The 15912-nt window shown below is 40.8% G+C and overlaps 1 protein-coding gene across 11 annotated transcripts in view; it reads right to left on the reverse strand.

The window, feature by feature from the left end:
* Window positions 1-15912, reverse strand: part of DMD (dystrophin) — a 1715077-nt gene that overhangs the window by 240003 nt on the left and 1459162 nt on the right. For all 11 annotated transcript variants that reach the window (XM_030575515.1, XM_030575505.1, XM_030575489.1 and 8 more), the window contains one exon: window positions 5824-5970. In XM_030575515.1, the coding sequence (XP_030431375.1) occupies window positions 5824-5970 (147 nt within the window). The remainder of the gene's footprint in view (window positions 1-5823; window positions 5971-15912) is intronic.

A 15912-nucleotide genomic window follows, 5' to 3' on the forward strand; every position in this document is an offset into this window, starting at 1 on the left:
AGCAACTATTCATATAGTACTTTTACATGATGTTTTGTGGGAGATGGGAACTGGTGTTTCAGCAATATTTTACCTGATGGCAAGACAGTGAGAAAACACAGGGCAATATCAAACTGGGGAGAAAAAACAAGGGAAAAAAGAAAGGGGGGCTGAAGAAGAAAAAGAGATAAGGATGAGAAGAAAGAAAAACAGAAAGGGGAGAAAGAGGAGAAAATTGACAGAGAGGAATATAGACAAAAGAGAAAGCAACAAAAAGCTACAGAAATAAGCACTACTTATTGAAAAATGAGTAAAAAGAAGCTAAAGAGAGAAACAGAAAATAAGAATAGCATAAAAGGAAGAAATATGGAAATGAATAGAATGAAAACATGCATAGGAAAAAAATAATAAAAGGCAGAGATGGCCAAAGAGGTAGGGAAATAGCAAATGACTCTAATGAAAGAAAGAAAGAAAACTATGGAAAAATTCAATGAAACTGGCAATCAGTTAACAAACCAAAAGCTCAGCAAAGATTAGGAATCTATCCCATTAGTCAAAATGACTGTTGCATTCATTGTTTGAGTTACATTTTCATGCTGCATTGGCAGAAGTTGAGACTTTTCCAGAACTAGTCTCAGCTAACCACAGACCTTACTGGAGGTACTGATCATGGAAATAAAAGTCTAATCCTAACATAGAGCAATGAGAGAAATACACTAGAAAGTTCTGTGATGCTGTGTGAAAAGGAAGTTAACCATTTATATCATTTTTGCTACTACCACTGTTGCATGACTGCACTAACTGTGAAATAAAATCTATCATGTAAGGTATCAATGGGAAAGTTACAATTTGTCAAGTATGATTATCCTGGTTAGAACCATGCATCATCACTGTATCTGAAGTTCTGAAAATTAGCAAGGTATTTGTATCTTAAATGTGTTTGTTCTTGGGGTGACACCCACAAGGTCTCGCCAACCCATTGTGAATGAACTATTCAAGCTTGATGGACCATTAAGAAGAATTAACTCTCCAGATAGCTATTCATGAGGACACCTCGGACAACAAGGAGCCAATGCAAAACATTTAAGGGCTTGTGATGTGGACATGTGACCTCGGACTCTATCCTTGTCAGTAACTTTCCATATACAGGGGCTATGGGCTTTGTTTGGGACAGTAAATTTCCAAGCACATGGCAGAGGATATAGAAGACCCCTGAGAGATCTCCATTTTGCCTCATTCCTGCTCCAATTCTCTGGACTGTGGCTTTACAATTAAAAGGAGTATTTTGAACAATGGACTGAGGACTTTTCAATCTTTTGGAAGTTACCAGGATGACTTTTGCAAACCAACAGTCTATTCTATCACTGCTACACATCTGATTTAAGGATTTCACAATCATTTGTATGTATACAATCTGTTAACCATTCATAACTCTATTTTATTATTTTATTAATATATCTTTAGTTAGTTTACTAAGCGTTGGCTGCCAGCATGATATTTGGGTAATATCTGAGATACATATTGACGCGGGAGTAAGTGTCTGATCTTTTGGGATTAGTAGAACCTCACATAGGGTGAATTGGGTTTTCAGTAACCTCTCACTATAGTAGACCTGTTTGTCTGGATGGGAGCCAAGGGCTGAAATGCCTAAAGGGGACTGCGTTCAGCTTCTAGTTAACAGGTGTGGTGCTACAGAAGCTCTTTTGCTGCTAGTTTAGTGAATCTAATTATAGAATAAGCCACCAGTTGTGGGAATTGTCTGCTCTGTTTATGCAGTCTGCCCTGAGGTGGCATTCTCAGTCCATTCCAGGCACCCGGTCACAAGCGCCATTCAGGTATGAATACAGTGCAGACAATTACTGATCAATGATACAAGTTGCCTAAATATAAGCAGTTTGTTCTCTCTCTCTACACCCAGCATCCTCTTATTTTAAGCAAAAAGAATATATTATTCAATTATACCATTTCCTCTCACATCCTGTCACATCCTGATTCTTTTAAGATGGGCAATCTGCTTAGGTTCTTCCTTCAAGACAGGTTTATAGATATGCTGCAATGTTTTTACCTCTGTTCTTTAGTTATCAGAATGCCTTCCATGCACCATCATACTAATTTCCATAAATATGAACAAAGTATAAAACACTATCTTACCACCGCTGATTCATTTGTTCTGTCTGCTCCAATATCTTGCCCTGACACACTTTGCTACAGATAGATAGATAGATAGACTCATAAATATAATATATTCAAAGTGGATTAGTTTCCATCAAAATATTCTCAACATCGGATACAATAAGTTTGGATGTTCTTTTCCCTCCCCAACACCATGGCCAATTTTTTCATTTCAAATTCCTATCACTTGGACAAAACTATTTCTGAAACACATCTCCCTCAACCTATCCACTACAGCCACTATGTTTAGTAATATTACACTGGAGAATATGGAGAGCACTTTATCCTTGGTTCTGTTTTTTCATCTTATGCTAGTCTGTTTTAATAATGTCTCCTGTGCTCAACAGTCAGTGTCTGGAAGGATGTGGAGCTGTTGCATTTGGTTTAAGGTCCAATACTACTAACATTTTATCTGAATTAGCATGTTCATTGCTACTCTTGATGCAAACAAGCTTTTTCTCCTGTTAATAGTCACATAAGATGCAGCTGATGTAGCTTTGTGATATGTACATCACTATTTAGATGTGTTGGGAGTTTTGCAAATGAATAATTTTTGCCTGTACACCTACACCACATGGCATTTAATTAGGAAGTGGTTTAGTTTGCCCTTAACATGATCAACAAAGTATGTATACAAGAGGTTTGGCTAAACCAGGCACTTCCTCGCTGGACTGGAAACCAGGACTGGCTATCAGGTATACCAAGCATTTACTGTTCTGTACATAGGCGCTGAGTTTCTAATCTGCTGTGGGGGTGCTCCCCTCTGGCTCCACCCAAGTCATGCCCCAACTCCACCCCTTTCCTCATCCCTCACCCTGCTTCTTCCCTGCCCCATTCTGCCCCCTCCCGCAAGTGTGCTGCACCCTCACTCCTCCCTACTCCCCCCCAGCACCTCCTGATGTCATGAAGCAGCTGATTCATGGCAGGCAGGAGGGGCTGGGTGGGAGGGAGAGGCACTGATCGGTGGAGCCCGCCAGTGAGCAGGAGGGGTTGGGGGAGAGGGAGGTTCAGGTGGGTGGGCTGCTGGTGGGTGCTCAGTACCCACCATTTTTTCCCCAGGGTTGCTCCAGTCCTGGAGCACCCACGGAATTGGTGACTATAGTTGTGTGATGAAGAAAATCTACAGGCCAATCTGAGAGGGAGATTGGCTAGTGGAAGGGCTCATAGGATCATTAGGAATGGAGCCTGCTGCTAAGAATGAGCCAGCAAGAGAAGCATATGGGAAGATAGCGGGCTTGCAGGAGCAGTTGGCAAAGAACAAGAGACAAATTCTTGGAGAAGGAAAAGTTGAAGAGATCTATATCTGGGATCTCTTGTGGGACACAAAAGCAGTAATCAGATAATGTGTCAGGTACCCTACTTGAATGGTATGAGTGCACTGGCTAGAGGAAATAGCATTAGCATGAACAGCACAGAGGACATACAGAGGTGATGCATGGGGGAGGGGGGGCACGTGCGGTCATGTGCCCCCCTCCCAATTTGCTGCTTGGCTTGTACTGAGCATGCTCAAGAACACTGCTGAAGCCGGCTGGCCTCACTCTGCCCCCCATCCCCCCAGCCACACATGCTATCGGCAGGCACTGGTCATCTCTGATCATGTGCATGAAAAGAGGGAAGGAGTTTATTCTTATCCATGGAAATCTGAAGTCTTATGATAAGAATCAACACTTTACATTATTCAATCCAATTCCAGGCTTATCTTGCACTTCCTACCTACTTACATATGTTTAACGTGTCCCTGTTAAAGTCAATACACTAACTACAGTTTCTCACAGACTTTGGAATGCAACACATTGCAATACATCTGCACATGCACACATACACGTCACCTGTTAGTCTAAGTTTGGGGTCACTTGCATAAAGTAAAAGAAAATCCTTAATATATGCATATTAGATGGCTTTGATGGAAAATAATGAAGAAAAACTAAACTTAAGTGGATGTACAGCTCTGTAAAACCGGTTCTATAATCTTTTCAATTTTTGTTTTCATTTAAATTTGATATTCATTCTGATGTGATAAAATATTTGTTATAACCTTAGTCCCAGATTTGGACCTTAGCGTCCAAAATATGGGGGTTAGCATGAAAACCTCCAAGCTTAGTTACCAGCTTGGACCTGGTACTTGCTGCCACCACCCAAAAAATTAGAGTGTTTTGGGGCACTCTGGTCCCCCTGAAAAAACCTTCCCTGGGGACCCCAAGACCCAAATCCCTTGAGTCTCACAACAAAGGGAAATAATCCTTTTTCCCTTCCCCCCTCCAGATGCTCCTGGAGAGATACACAGACACAAGCTCTGTGAATCCAAACAGAGTAACTTGCCCTCTCCGTTTCCAATCCTGGAAACAAAAAGTACTTTCCTATTTCCCCAGAGGGAATGCAAAATCAGGCTAGCCAATACAACCCACACACAGCTCTCCCCCCTGATTTCTTCCTCCCACCAATTCCCTGGTGAGTACAGACTCAATTTCCCTGAAGTAAAGAAAAACTCCAACAGGTCTTAAAAGAAAGCTTTATATAAAAAAAGAAAGAAAAATACATACAAATGTTCTCTCTGTATTAAGATGATACAACACAGGGTCAATTGCTTAAAAGAATATTGAATAAACAGCCTTATTCAAAAAGAATACAAATTAAAGCACTCCAGCACTTATATTCATGCAAATACCAAAGAAAAGAAACCATATAACTTACTATCTGATCTCTTTGTCCTTACACTTAGAAACAGAAGATTAGAAAATAGAACTACTTCTCCAAAGCTCAGAGACAGCAGGCAGACAGACAAAAGACTCAGACACACAATTCCCTCCACCCAAAGTTGAAAAAATCCGGTTTCCTGATTGGTTCTCTGGTCAGGTGTTTCAGGTGAAAGAGACATTAACCCTTAGCTATCTGTTTATGACAATATTGTAATACTTTTTCAGCTTTAAAAGCAAACTCATAAAATCCACTTTTTTGATTGCTTTAATAGGATTACTGAATTCTGCCAATGACTAATGATATAATGCTTTGTAATTTTATATTTGATTCCACAGGTGTGATTTTAATGGATGTACTGCACAGGATCACTAAGCTGCTTGTACAGGAAAGTATTTAAAATTAATGTCCTTGGAAGTAATTTAAACAGAAAAGAGAAAGCACTGGAGTTGTGAAAATAAACTCTCTAAAGTCAATCTTCCATATGCAGTACAAAAGAGCTGTAAAGACTGGATATGCCTAACCCACAATAAAATTGTCATATGAAATACATGGTAGTGTAAATTGCAACAAATGCACATCTTTTGGTGTTTAATTGTTTTACAGTGAAGAAATTAAAAAAAAAAATTCTGTTCCTGAAGAGAGAATTTTAAGCAACCAGCTAGAAGCATACTTTTAATTACACATGGGCTACATGCTAATTATCTACAATTAATAGGGTTAGCTTAATTTATTATGTTCTTGAGAAAGAGATTTGGGTGGTCGAAAATACATGAGGAAAACCATTTACAATATCAGCTTTTCTTTTCTTTCTTTCTTTTTTTTGAAAAGGTATGCACACTGTAATTTGCATAGCAACAATTTTTCTCTATCACTCAACATATTTTCATAGCTCTTCCACTGGGACAAAACACAAGACACGAGAAAAAACATGTTCCCGTAAATGCAGAGCTTCAAAAATGATTAAGGCAATATTACCTGTAGAAGCTTCCACCTTGTGTTCAGGTCTTCCAGACAGTTGAGATTATATGGAGAAAGCTGTATATCAGAGGAGGTGAACTGGTGAGCAAGCTCATTGACATGATTCACATTTTCTTTAATGGGTGCAATTTCTGCTCGGTAAACCTGTGTAAATGAAACATAAACGGTATGTTTACATAAACAATAATCTCCAAAGTTATGGTCTCCACTATTTGATAATTGACCATAAGGGAGATTCTGGCCATTTTTTAAAAACGAAAAATGTAGATTCAGGTCAACAGAAAACATTTTGAAAGTTTGTGTTGATTCCACTGAATTGTTTCAGACTGAGAAAAAAAACAAAACTAAACAAAAAACAAAAACTTTCAACTAAATGTTTAGTTTTGATTTTTTTTAATGAAATGTTTTGATTTTTTTATTTGAAATTACTTTGTTTTGAATTTTACCTCCATTGTGTTTTTTAAAAGATGAAAAACTCTGTAAAATGAAACTGTTTCATTCAACTCCAAACTACTATCTGTTTTTTCCCCTTAATACATTTTGGTTTAGCCAGAGAACTGTAAAATCAGTAATTCACACAGCTCTACTTCTGGGCCACAAACAGAAAGGAAGGAACATGATCATGAATATCTACATTCTTTTTATATAGCCAGGCCTTTATTGTGCCTTCCAGGCACAACTTGCATTTGAGTAGTTGCATGTGAAGAAGGATCATCAAGGAAAATTTTGGCCAACTCAGCCAGATTTTCTCATAGGGCTCCCAAGGAAGCATTCACTTTAGCAGCTGTTTCCTGACCCTTTGAATACATGTGACATTCGTCCCCTATTGTGCTGGGTCAGTATGTTTCAGCCTTAGATCCAGGGCCGTCCTTAGCCATAGGCAGAACAGGCAGTCGCCTAGGGCACCACTAGGTCTGGGGGCACTGCTCTGCTGGGAGCCTGGACAGACGGGGAGCAGTGGAGCATGTAAGAGCAGGGCTGCTGGGTCCTAGAGAGAGATGAATGCAGCACAGTCTAAGGGAGAGGATTGGCTGCTGGGGTCTCTGGGAAGGGGTGAGGGAAGGAACTCACCTGTAGGGTGACCAGATGTCCTGATTTTATAGGGACAGTCCTGATTTTAGGGTCTTTTTCTTATATAGGCTTCTATTCCCCCCTGCCCCCATCCCGGATTTTCACACTTGCTGTATGGTCACCCTAAGTGATGGTAATTGGTACCTATATAAGACAAAGCCCCAAATATCGGGACTGGCCCTATAAAATCAGGACATCTGGATCTGGACACCTTAGCTGGAAAGCGCGTCTCTCCCCCAGGCTGGAACTGATCCATTTCATCCAAGGGGAGCTGCACTGGGCAGGATGAGCTGCTGTGGCTTCATGGGTGCCACGTCCCTGAGATCAGATGCTGTGCTAATTTTACCGTGGTCAGTTGGGCTGGCGGTGGTGCCTATTGGCATGTGATCAGACCTGAGGGTTTGCTGCTGCTGTTGCCACTCTGCAGCCCAAGAGGTGGAATTTGGGGTCCTCCAGTTTTCCACCTATCTCCTCCTCTACTGCAGTTGTTGGACCAGCAGGCTGGGGGGTGAGCCACGCATGAAAGCAGTACTGTGTTTCCATTTAGGTTGTCATTTAACAAATTTGGTCCCCAAAAATGCTTGCTAACAATCCTGAATTCAATTTCAATATTTTTTTAAATCAATATCTTAGCTAAAAACAGAAAATTAAGTTGACAATTATTTGTAACAAGTTTGATATGGGGAAGGGAGTGGGTCAGTTTTCATCAGAGAAACAAAAAATGTTGACTGACTTTCTTAAAGCCCTGATACTGCTAAATAGAGCCCTCCAACAACTGTAATATGCTCATCGCCTTACTAATGTATAGAGCAGGGGTCGGCAACCTACGGCACATGTGCCAAAGGTGGCACGCGAGCTGATTTTTGATGGCACGCAGCGGCAGGCTGAGTGGCTGAGCCCACCACTGCTCTGGAGTTCTGGCAGCTGCCCCATTGCCACCCAGGGTCCTGGCCGCTGGCCCCACTCAGCACCCACTGCTGGCCTGGGTGACCCCCAAGGAACCCCAGGCTGGCAGCAGGCCGAGAAGGCCGGTGGCTGAGACCCTGGCTGAGCCACTCAACCCGCTGTCGGCCTGGGGTTCCATTCACTCAGCTGGTAGCGGGCTGAGCAGGACTAAATTCAACGAAAGAGGAAAACAAGAGCAACTAATAACAAAGTGCAAGAACCTAGAGCAGTGGTCCCCAACCTTTTTCGTCTGGTGCCTGCCAGACAAAGGACCATGGCAGTGGAAGATCATCCGCCAAAATGCTGCCAAAATTCAGCAGCATTTCAGCGGCGACGCCTCTGGATGACGCTGCTTATTGGCAGCAAGCGGCGTCATCCAGAGGCATCGCCGCTGAAATACCGCTGAATTTTGCTGGCATTTCAGCAGATGCTTGTCCGCCGGCCAGTACGCAGCTGCACTGAGAGGCCCCTGCAGGCACCATGGCACCCCTGGGCACTGCGCTGGGGACCCCTGACCTAGAAAGCCTCCTGAAGCACAGCTATCGTTTTGATTTAAATGGACTTGAACTGTATGAAGAATTGAGTACACTGTCATCCATGTTGCCACATGCAAAATCGATGATGGACTTTGTACAGTTTACTCATACCAGCAAACTTGTTGACATATATCCTAATGTGTACATTGCCCCTCGTATTCTACTGACAATTCCTGTAACAGTAGCACCAGGAAAATGGAGTTTCTCAAAACTAAAACTCATTAAAAACTATCTCTGCTCTACACGGAGTCAGGAACACTTGACTGGTCTTGCTATTCTTGCAATCGAACAAGACATCACTTTGTCTTTGTCATACGATAACACTATTCCTGATTTTGCAGTCAAAAAAGCCAGAAAGATTGCTTTTAAATAAAAACAAATCCTTGTTTCAATACCTCTTCATATAAATTTCCAATAAAATGTTGACAAATTAAAAAAATTATATTATTTGCATCATTCTGTCAAATCAGAATTTTTTCTATAGAGCTACTTCTTTACTGCTAGTCCATCAGCATTACAGTGTGCTTAACGATGTTAAACTGGTTTTAATAACATGCATGTGGCAAGTTTTCCAATAGTGTAAGCTTATGTTTGTGTTGCTAAGAGCATGACAGGCACAGGGCTCCAGATTAATAATTCCACCTAGGGCACCATAAATCCTAAAGACGGCCCTGCTTAGATCTCTGGAGGCCATAGTGCCGCCGGTGATACCAACACGGAGCAACTAGATACATAGGGGGGAAATCCTGGCCACACTGAAGTCAATGGCAAAACTCCCACTGACTTCAACAGAGCCATGATTTCATCCAATGTGCCTGGAGCATGTATATGAATGGAAGGGGATTAGGAGAAGGGGCTTCATCCTCTTCCACGTGGATGCAGGGCCAGCCACAATGTGGCCCTTAATATTTTGTAGTGAATTGTAAATTTCTTTAAAAAAAAATAAACCTTAAATCACCTGAAAGAACTGTGCATAACAATATCATTATTTTAATAATTTAATTAAATGCTTTTAAAACTCATCTACCTCAGTGGTTCTAAAGCTGGTCCGCTGCTTGTTCAGGGAAAGCCCCTTGCGGCAGGGCCGGTTTGTTTATCTGCCGCGTCCGCAGGTTAGGCTGATCGCAGCTCCCACTGGCCACAGTTTGCCACTCCAAGCCAATGGGGGCTGCGGGAAGCGGCATGCGATGCGATGGACATCCTTCCCGCAGCCCCCACTGGCCTAGAGCAGCGAACCGCGATCAGTGGGAGCCAAGATCGGCCGAACCTGTAGACATGGCAGGTAAACAAACCAGCCCTGTCTGCAAGGGGCTTTCCCTGAACAAGCAGTGGACCGGCTTTGAGAACCACTGATCTATATCACTGCAAAACAAAAACCTTCCAAATGACTTTATTTCAAACCAGGCAATAACAATTTGAGGAAGTTCCTACAATGTATCTCAACACATTCTCAAAGTGCTGCCACATTGACCTCACATACAAAACATCATGACAATCTGTTGTGGAGAGGTGTTTCTATGCAGATCTTTGACCTGTTACAGTGTTTCATATCTGTATTTACTAAGGAGACATTTAGGGAACTTTAACATGATATTGGTACATTTTGACACAGTTTGAGTCACTTCTAACGTCACAAATTCTGTGATTTTCAGGTGCACTTTGGGTAATGTGATGTCTGTGCACAAGGATAAGATAATGTGCTTGGAATATTAGCCTTGCCTTCTGTCTCTGAGTATGTGCATTTTGCTATATAAACCATATGGTAAAACCTCAGAGTTATGAACTCCTCAGGAATGGAGGTTGTTCGTAACTCTGAAATGTTCTTAACTCTAAACAAAATGCAATTGTTGTTCTTTCAAAAGTTTATAACTGAACATTGACTTCAGACAGCTTTGAAACTTTACTATGTAGAAGAAAAATGCTACCTTTAATTTAAATGAAACAAGCCCAGAAAAAAATTTCCTTACCTTGTCAAATCTTTTTTTAAACTTTCTCTTTATTTTTTTCAGTAGTTTTCATTTAACACAGTACTGTACTATATTTGCCTTTTTTTTTTTTGGCAGGGATGAGGGTGTCTCTGCTGCTGCCTGATTGCGAACTTCAGGTTTCAAATGAGGTATGTGGTTAACTGGTCAGTTGATAACTCTGGAGTTCATAACTCTGAGGTTTTACTGTATATATGATCTGTAACTTATTTTGGACAATTCAACTATTGAAATGACTCCTAGAAATTTTTTTACCAGAATTAGCTGTGAACATTATTCCATGAATAACCAATATCTGACTGAAACTTGAGAGTTCTTACAGCTTAACATTACTCAGACTTTCTCAGACACTTGAAAGGTTAAATGCCACTAACTAACAATAGGGCATAGATCTCCAAAATATTGTCCATGACTCTCAGTCAAAAGCTAGATTCTGACTCAATTAATTATAATACCTCACATGACTTCAATAAGATTCATATGCTTATGAGTTAGCGGGACTGAATTTAACAGATAAATTTAAGTGGTTAGTTAATGCCTCTCTTCCTCCCCCCAGCATACAGTGAAATGTTCTTTAATGGCCCACTGAAACAAACATGAAAAACATACTGATTTCAGACAATGTTTATTCTGAAATGCAAACAGGGAGACTGATTTAAGTGCCCTGAAAGCAAAAATCACACTAAATTAGATGCAAGGAATGTTATTCATCTCACCCTTTCACAAGTCTGACATCAGTGAAACTCCATTGAGCTCATTGGAGTTACTCCTGATTTATATTATTGTTAGTTGAGAGAATCTGGCTTATGGTGTGGAGATGAGGGCAGAATTTGGCACTTGCAGTCAGATCTTGCAAAGGCTTCCATATGTACTTAAGTTAAGCACGTGAAGAAAAAAAAATGAGGCCAGTAATGCTTTAAGTAAAATACAAGCATATGTCTTTGCAGGATTAGGGTCTTAGTGAATAGAGATATGCAGAGTGAATATTGGCATATATATTAGTTCATGTGCAGTAAATTATATGTAACTATCTTACCTGTTTCATTTATTTACTGATAAAAATAGTCCACATATTTTCTATGTGAAATGTTCTTTAAATAAATACCCCATCCCCACTTCATCCAGAAAATAAATTCAGCGCTAGCAACTTGATATCTTGAGAAATATCAATTGAGTATGTGGAAAGGAGAAAAAAAAAGTTTGATTAAAAAAACATTCAATTTCAACATCCCTGGAGAAATATTACAATAAACTATGGAAATCAGGGGGAAAAAACCCTCTGAAAAATACTTTTAGTATATCCTTTCAAAACATCAGAGGTTCAAGACAATATACTATGAGCTAATGCCATGCTATGTTCATGCACTCAGGAAGATGTTTTATTTGCTTTATATGTATTGTGAGAGACTCAAACCAGTGGGGTACAGGAGTCTGGTCCTATTGGCATCCAGCGGGGGGGGGGCGGGCGAAGCCCGCCCACTTCTAAAGGGCCTCCCCCCAGCCTAAGGGGAGGACCCACAGGTCTGGGACACCAAGTAATTACGGGGGACAACTAATGAAAAAACAGGATCGGGAGTGAGGTCATAGGGCTAAATGAAGGGAACCTGATGGGAACACCGAGCAGAGAACCCCGGACAATGCCCACTGCTCCTCGAAGGCATCAAGGGAGCCAGTGGACGCTGCCCAGAGGAACTCTGCCCGGATGCGTGAGCAGACGGAGGAACGGAAATAGGCCCTACAGTCGCAGGAAATCCTGTCGGTCAACCTCCTCTCCCTGGTGTTGTAGATGGCCAGTTTGGCCAGGGCCAAGAGGAGGTTGAGAAGGAGATCCCGCGACTTCGTGGGGCCACAGATGGGGAGTGTGTAGATAAAAAGGTGAGGGGAAAAGTGCAACCAAAAACGCAGGAAAATATTCAGGAGGAGCTGGAACAGGGGCTGCAACCTGGCGCACTCCAAATAAACGTGCGCCAAGGTCTCCTTCTCACCACAGAAAGGGCAGGTGCTAGGGACAGACGTGAACCGCGCCAAGTACACGCCCGTGCTCACGGCTCCGTGAAGGAGCCACCAACTGATATCCCCGGCGGGCCTCGGGACCAGGACAGAGTACAAGCTGGCCCACCGGGTACAGGAGTCTGGTAGAGGGCAAATATACTGGGCACTGGATGAGTAGTTTTCTGTTCCCTGAGTGACCAGAGCAGGGGCTGCACTAGGGTAATCAGGAACCTGCTAGAACCAGTTAAGGCAGACAGGCTGATTAGAACACCTGCAGCCAATCAAGGCAGGCTAATCAGGGCACCTGGGTTTAAAAAGGAGCTCACTCCAGTCAGGTGCAGGGAGCCAGGGAAGAAGAAGTGTGTGAGGAGCTGGGAGCAAGAGGCACAAGGAGCTGGGAGTGAGAGGGTTTGCTGCTGGAGGACTAAGGATTACAAGCATTATCAGACACCAGGAGGAAGGTCCTGTGGTGAGGATAAAGAAGGCGTTTGGAGGAGGCCATGGGGAAGTAGCCCAGGGATTTGAGCTGTCATGCAGCTGTTACAGGAGGCACTATAGACAGCTGCAATCCACAGGGCCTTGGACTGGAACCTAGAGTAGAGGGTGGGCCTGGGTTCCCCCCAAACCTCCCAACTCCTGATCAGACACAGGAGGAGTTGACCCAGACTGTGGGAAAGATCACAGAGGTGAGCAAATCTGCCAGTAAGCACAGGACCCACCAAGGTAGAGGAGGAACTTTGTCACAGTATTAATATCACTACATCAAAACAGCTACAGATTTCATTTTCTACTTTTATTTGCAGAATTGAAATGTTTTTTTCATTGTTCACTGGACTGAACTTAGAACTCCCTCCCCTCCATTTCACTACTCTACAAATAAATTTCAGGCCAATTCATTGACCAAACAGAAAAGAGAAATAGGGTGAATGGAAGTATGGGCACATACTTCAAATAAGCACTTCTATTTCCAGTTTATTAATACTGATTTAATACACAACTTGGAAAAAAGAAGATTCTATTCTCCTGCCAACATGTTCCAGACATCCCTTGGTAAAAGCAGCAAAGAATCCTGTGGCACCTTATAGACTAACAGACATTTTGGAGTATGAGCTATCGTGGGTGAATATCCACTTCATCAGATGCATATGTCTGACAAAGTGGGTATTCACCCACGATAGCTCATGCTCCAAAAAGTCTGTTAGTCTATAAGGTGCCACAGGATTCTTAGTTGCTTCTACAGATACAGACTAACATGGCTACCCCTCTGATATTTCATCCCTTGGTACGTGACTAAAAGTCATGATTTGAAAACTAGCAATAGTATAAGCCATTTTGTTCTTAAATCCTTGTAGAAATATTTGGGCCTTCCAAATTACATTGATTATAGTGAAAAACTCCACCTTTTAGCCAAACCTCTGGTCAGCCAATTTAATTGTGTGTCTCCTATTCCATTCAGTTATATGGAGTTCTAATGTTGGTTACTGGGAATAAGTTACAAACTTCAGTTAGGACAGGAAAATAGAACTGACCATTTTAATTGTTCAGGACTGAATTAAATGGGAAATCTAAATTATTGATTCTCAATTTGTAAGCTTTATTCTTTTTTGTGTCAAACTCTGAGGTGAAATCAGCTCTTACCACATCCATTGTAGTCAATTCAGCATTTCTCATGACAAAAAACATACCTAACCAATCTATCATCATAGAAAAGCCCAATAATCACTTTAATGGATGTCCTATGTATGTAGAAATTTATATTGACAAAGCATATGAGAATTCTCATAGCTGACCTTTTTGCAAAAAGCAAGACTTAGTAAATTAAGTCTAATTTACTTAATAAATAAGTAGATAACAGTCCACAAAATTTGCACATGTACAAACTAAGGACAAACCTTTGAACTCTGTAGTCTTTTTAATCTTTTTTCCAGTTAATCTGATGTATATGTTCATGCAGCATTAAAAAATATTCATTGAAAAACATCAGCACCCTAAATTGCATTTAGATTCCCTGGGGCATAAGGACTTGACCCTGCACTATTGAAGACAATGGTATTTTTACCATTATATTTAACGGAAGAAGGATCAGACCTTAACTGAAGACAGTAGTTCAGGGAAACTACTTAAGCATATTCTTAACTTTAACCATGTGCTTAAATCCCAACTTGACTTGAGAACGTGTTTCAGTGCTTTGCTGACCTGGGGCATAACTGAATAAGTTCAGATATTTAGATACTGGTCTTTATTTCTATATGTGCAAAATTGCACTTGTAATTATTTGCCTCTAAAATTGGCTCAGAAATATTGAGCCCAATGGAAAGGACATAGATGGTCACATTGGGTTTTTCTAGATTAAGAAGAGGCTGGGGAAATGTTGTGATTAGCTAGTATGTGTTATTGACCTAATCATGACCTCTTATTCTTATCTAGACAAACCAGTTGATAAGATGAAATAAGTGCAAGAAGGTGTTTTTTCTACATGTTGAAAGGGCTGAAGTGTGAATGTGTAGCAGGAAAAGCAACCAAGGCCTAAGGAGGATGTAGAATGGCCTAAAATAAGGCATATCTACACCCTTCCTCCCTGCACACAATTTATTTTATATTTCACCCTTCTAATAGTTGCTTTTCCTGCTACAACCTCATTCTTCTGCATGTGAATTACACTGATTTATGCTTACTTATGCTGATTTTCCAATATGTCCCTCTGAGTTCAATTATTAATGTTGTATTTTTATTAAAATTTCTATTAACTTGTTACACACACAACTCAAAACAAAAACCAAAAAAAAACCTTATTCAATGATCTATTGATATATAATTAATCCAAATAATTTTACAAATAAAAAACCAAGAGAAAAAGAAAAGTTTGTCCAAATTAAGATCTGAATTCCATAGGACATTGTATTATTTTAAAAGTTAGCTATTTAAAAGACCAAGTTAAACAAGATACATTATTAGTGATAACTTGTCTACTTCTTCTAGAGTACATAAACCCACAGCTATGGGCTTGACTGTGCTAAAGACAGACTGAAGCTGTGACATTGTAGCATCACAGTGTAGACACTTTCTATATTGAAAAGAGGATTTATTTTTTGCCTCTGTAGTTAATCCACCCCATCGAGAAGCAGAAGCTAAGTCGATGTAAGAATTCTTCCACTGACCCAACGGTGTCTATGCTGGGACGTAGATCAGCCTAAGTACATCTCAGAGGGGTAGCTAGGTTAACCTAAATTTTAAGCATAGAGCAGGTCTGAGATGTTTTAGTTGTGGAATGAGAGGAAGTTAGCTCTAATTCTGTTTTGTTTAAAAGAATTATTTTAATGATTTGTCTTTTGTATTGGAACTACTTATATAACTATCACATTTACATCTATAGGCTGATGAACACATCCTCTCTCCAAATTTGGTTTCCTTTAGTTATAAAATGTTTATAATCAGCTACAACATACTTCAAAGAGAAGCCCAATAAAAAAATTAACTTGACATAGATTTAATGGACCTTCAGCTTGGAAGCCTCAGTATGATGGAAGTTGATATAATTGTGATTTCACTTTGAATTA

This window comes from Gopherus evgoodei, chromosome 1 (assembly GCF_007399415.2).
Source record: "Gopherus evgoodei ecotype Sinaloan lineage chromosome 1, rGopEvg1_v1.p, whole genome shotgun sequence".
Taxonomy (NCBI): domain Eukaryota; kingdom Metazoa; phylum Chordata; order Testudines; family Testudinidae; genus Gopherus; species Gopherus evgoodei.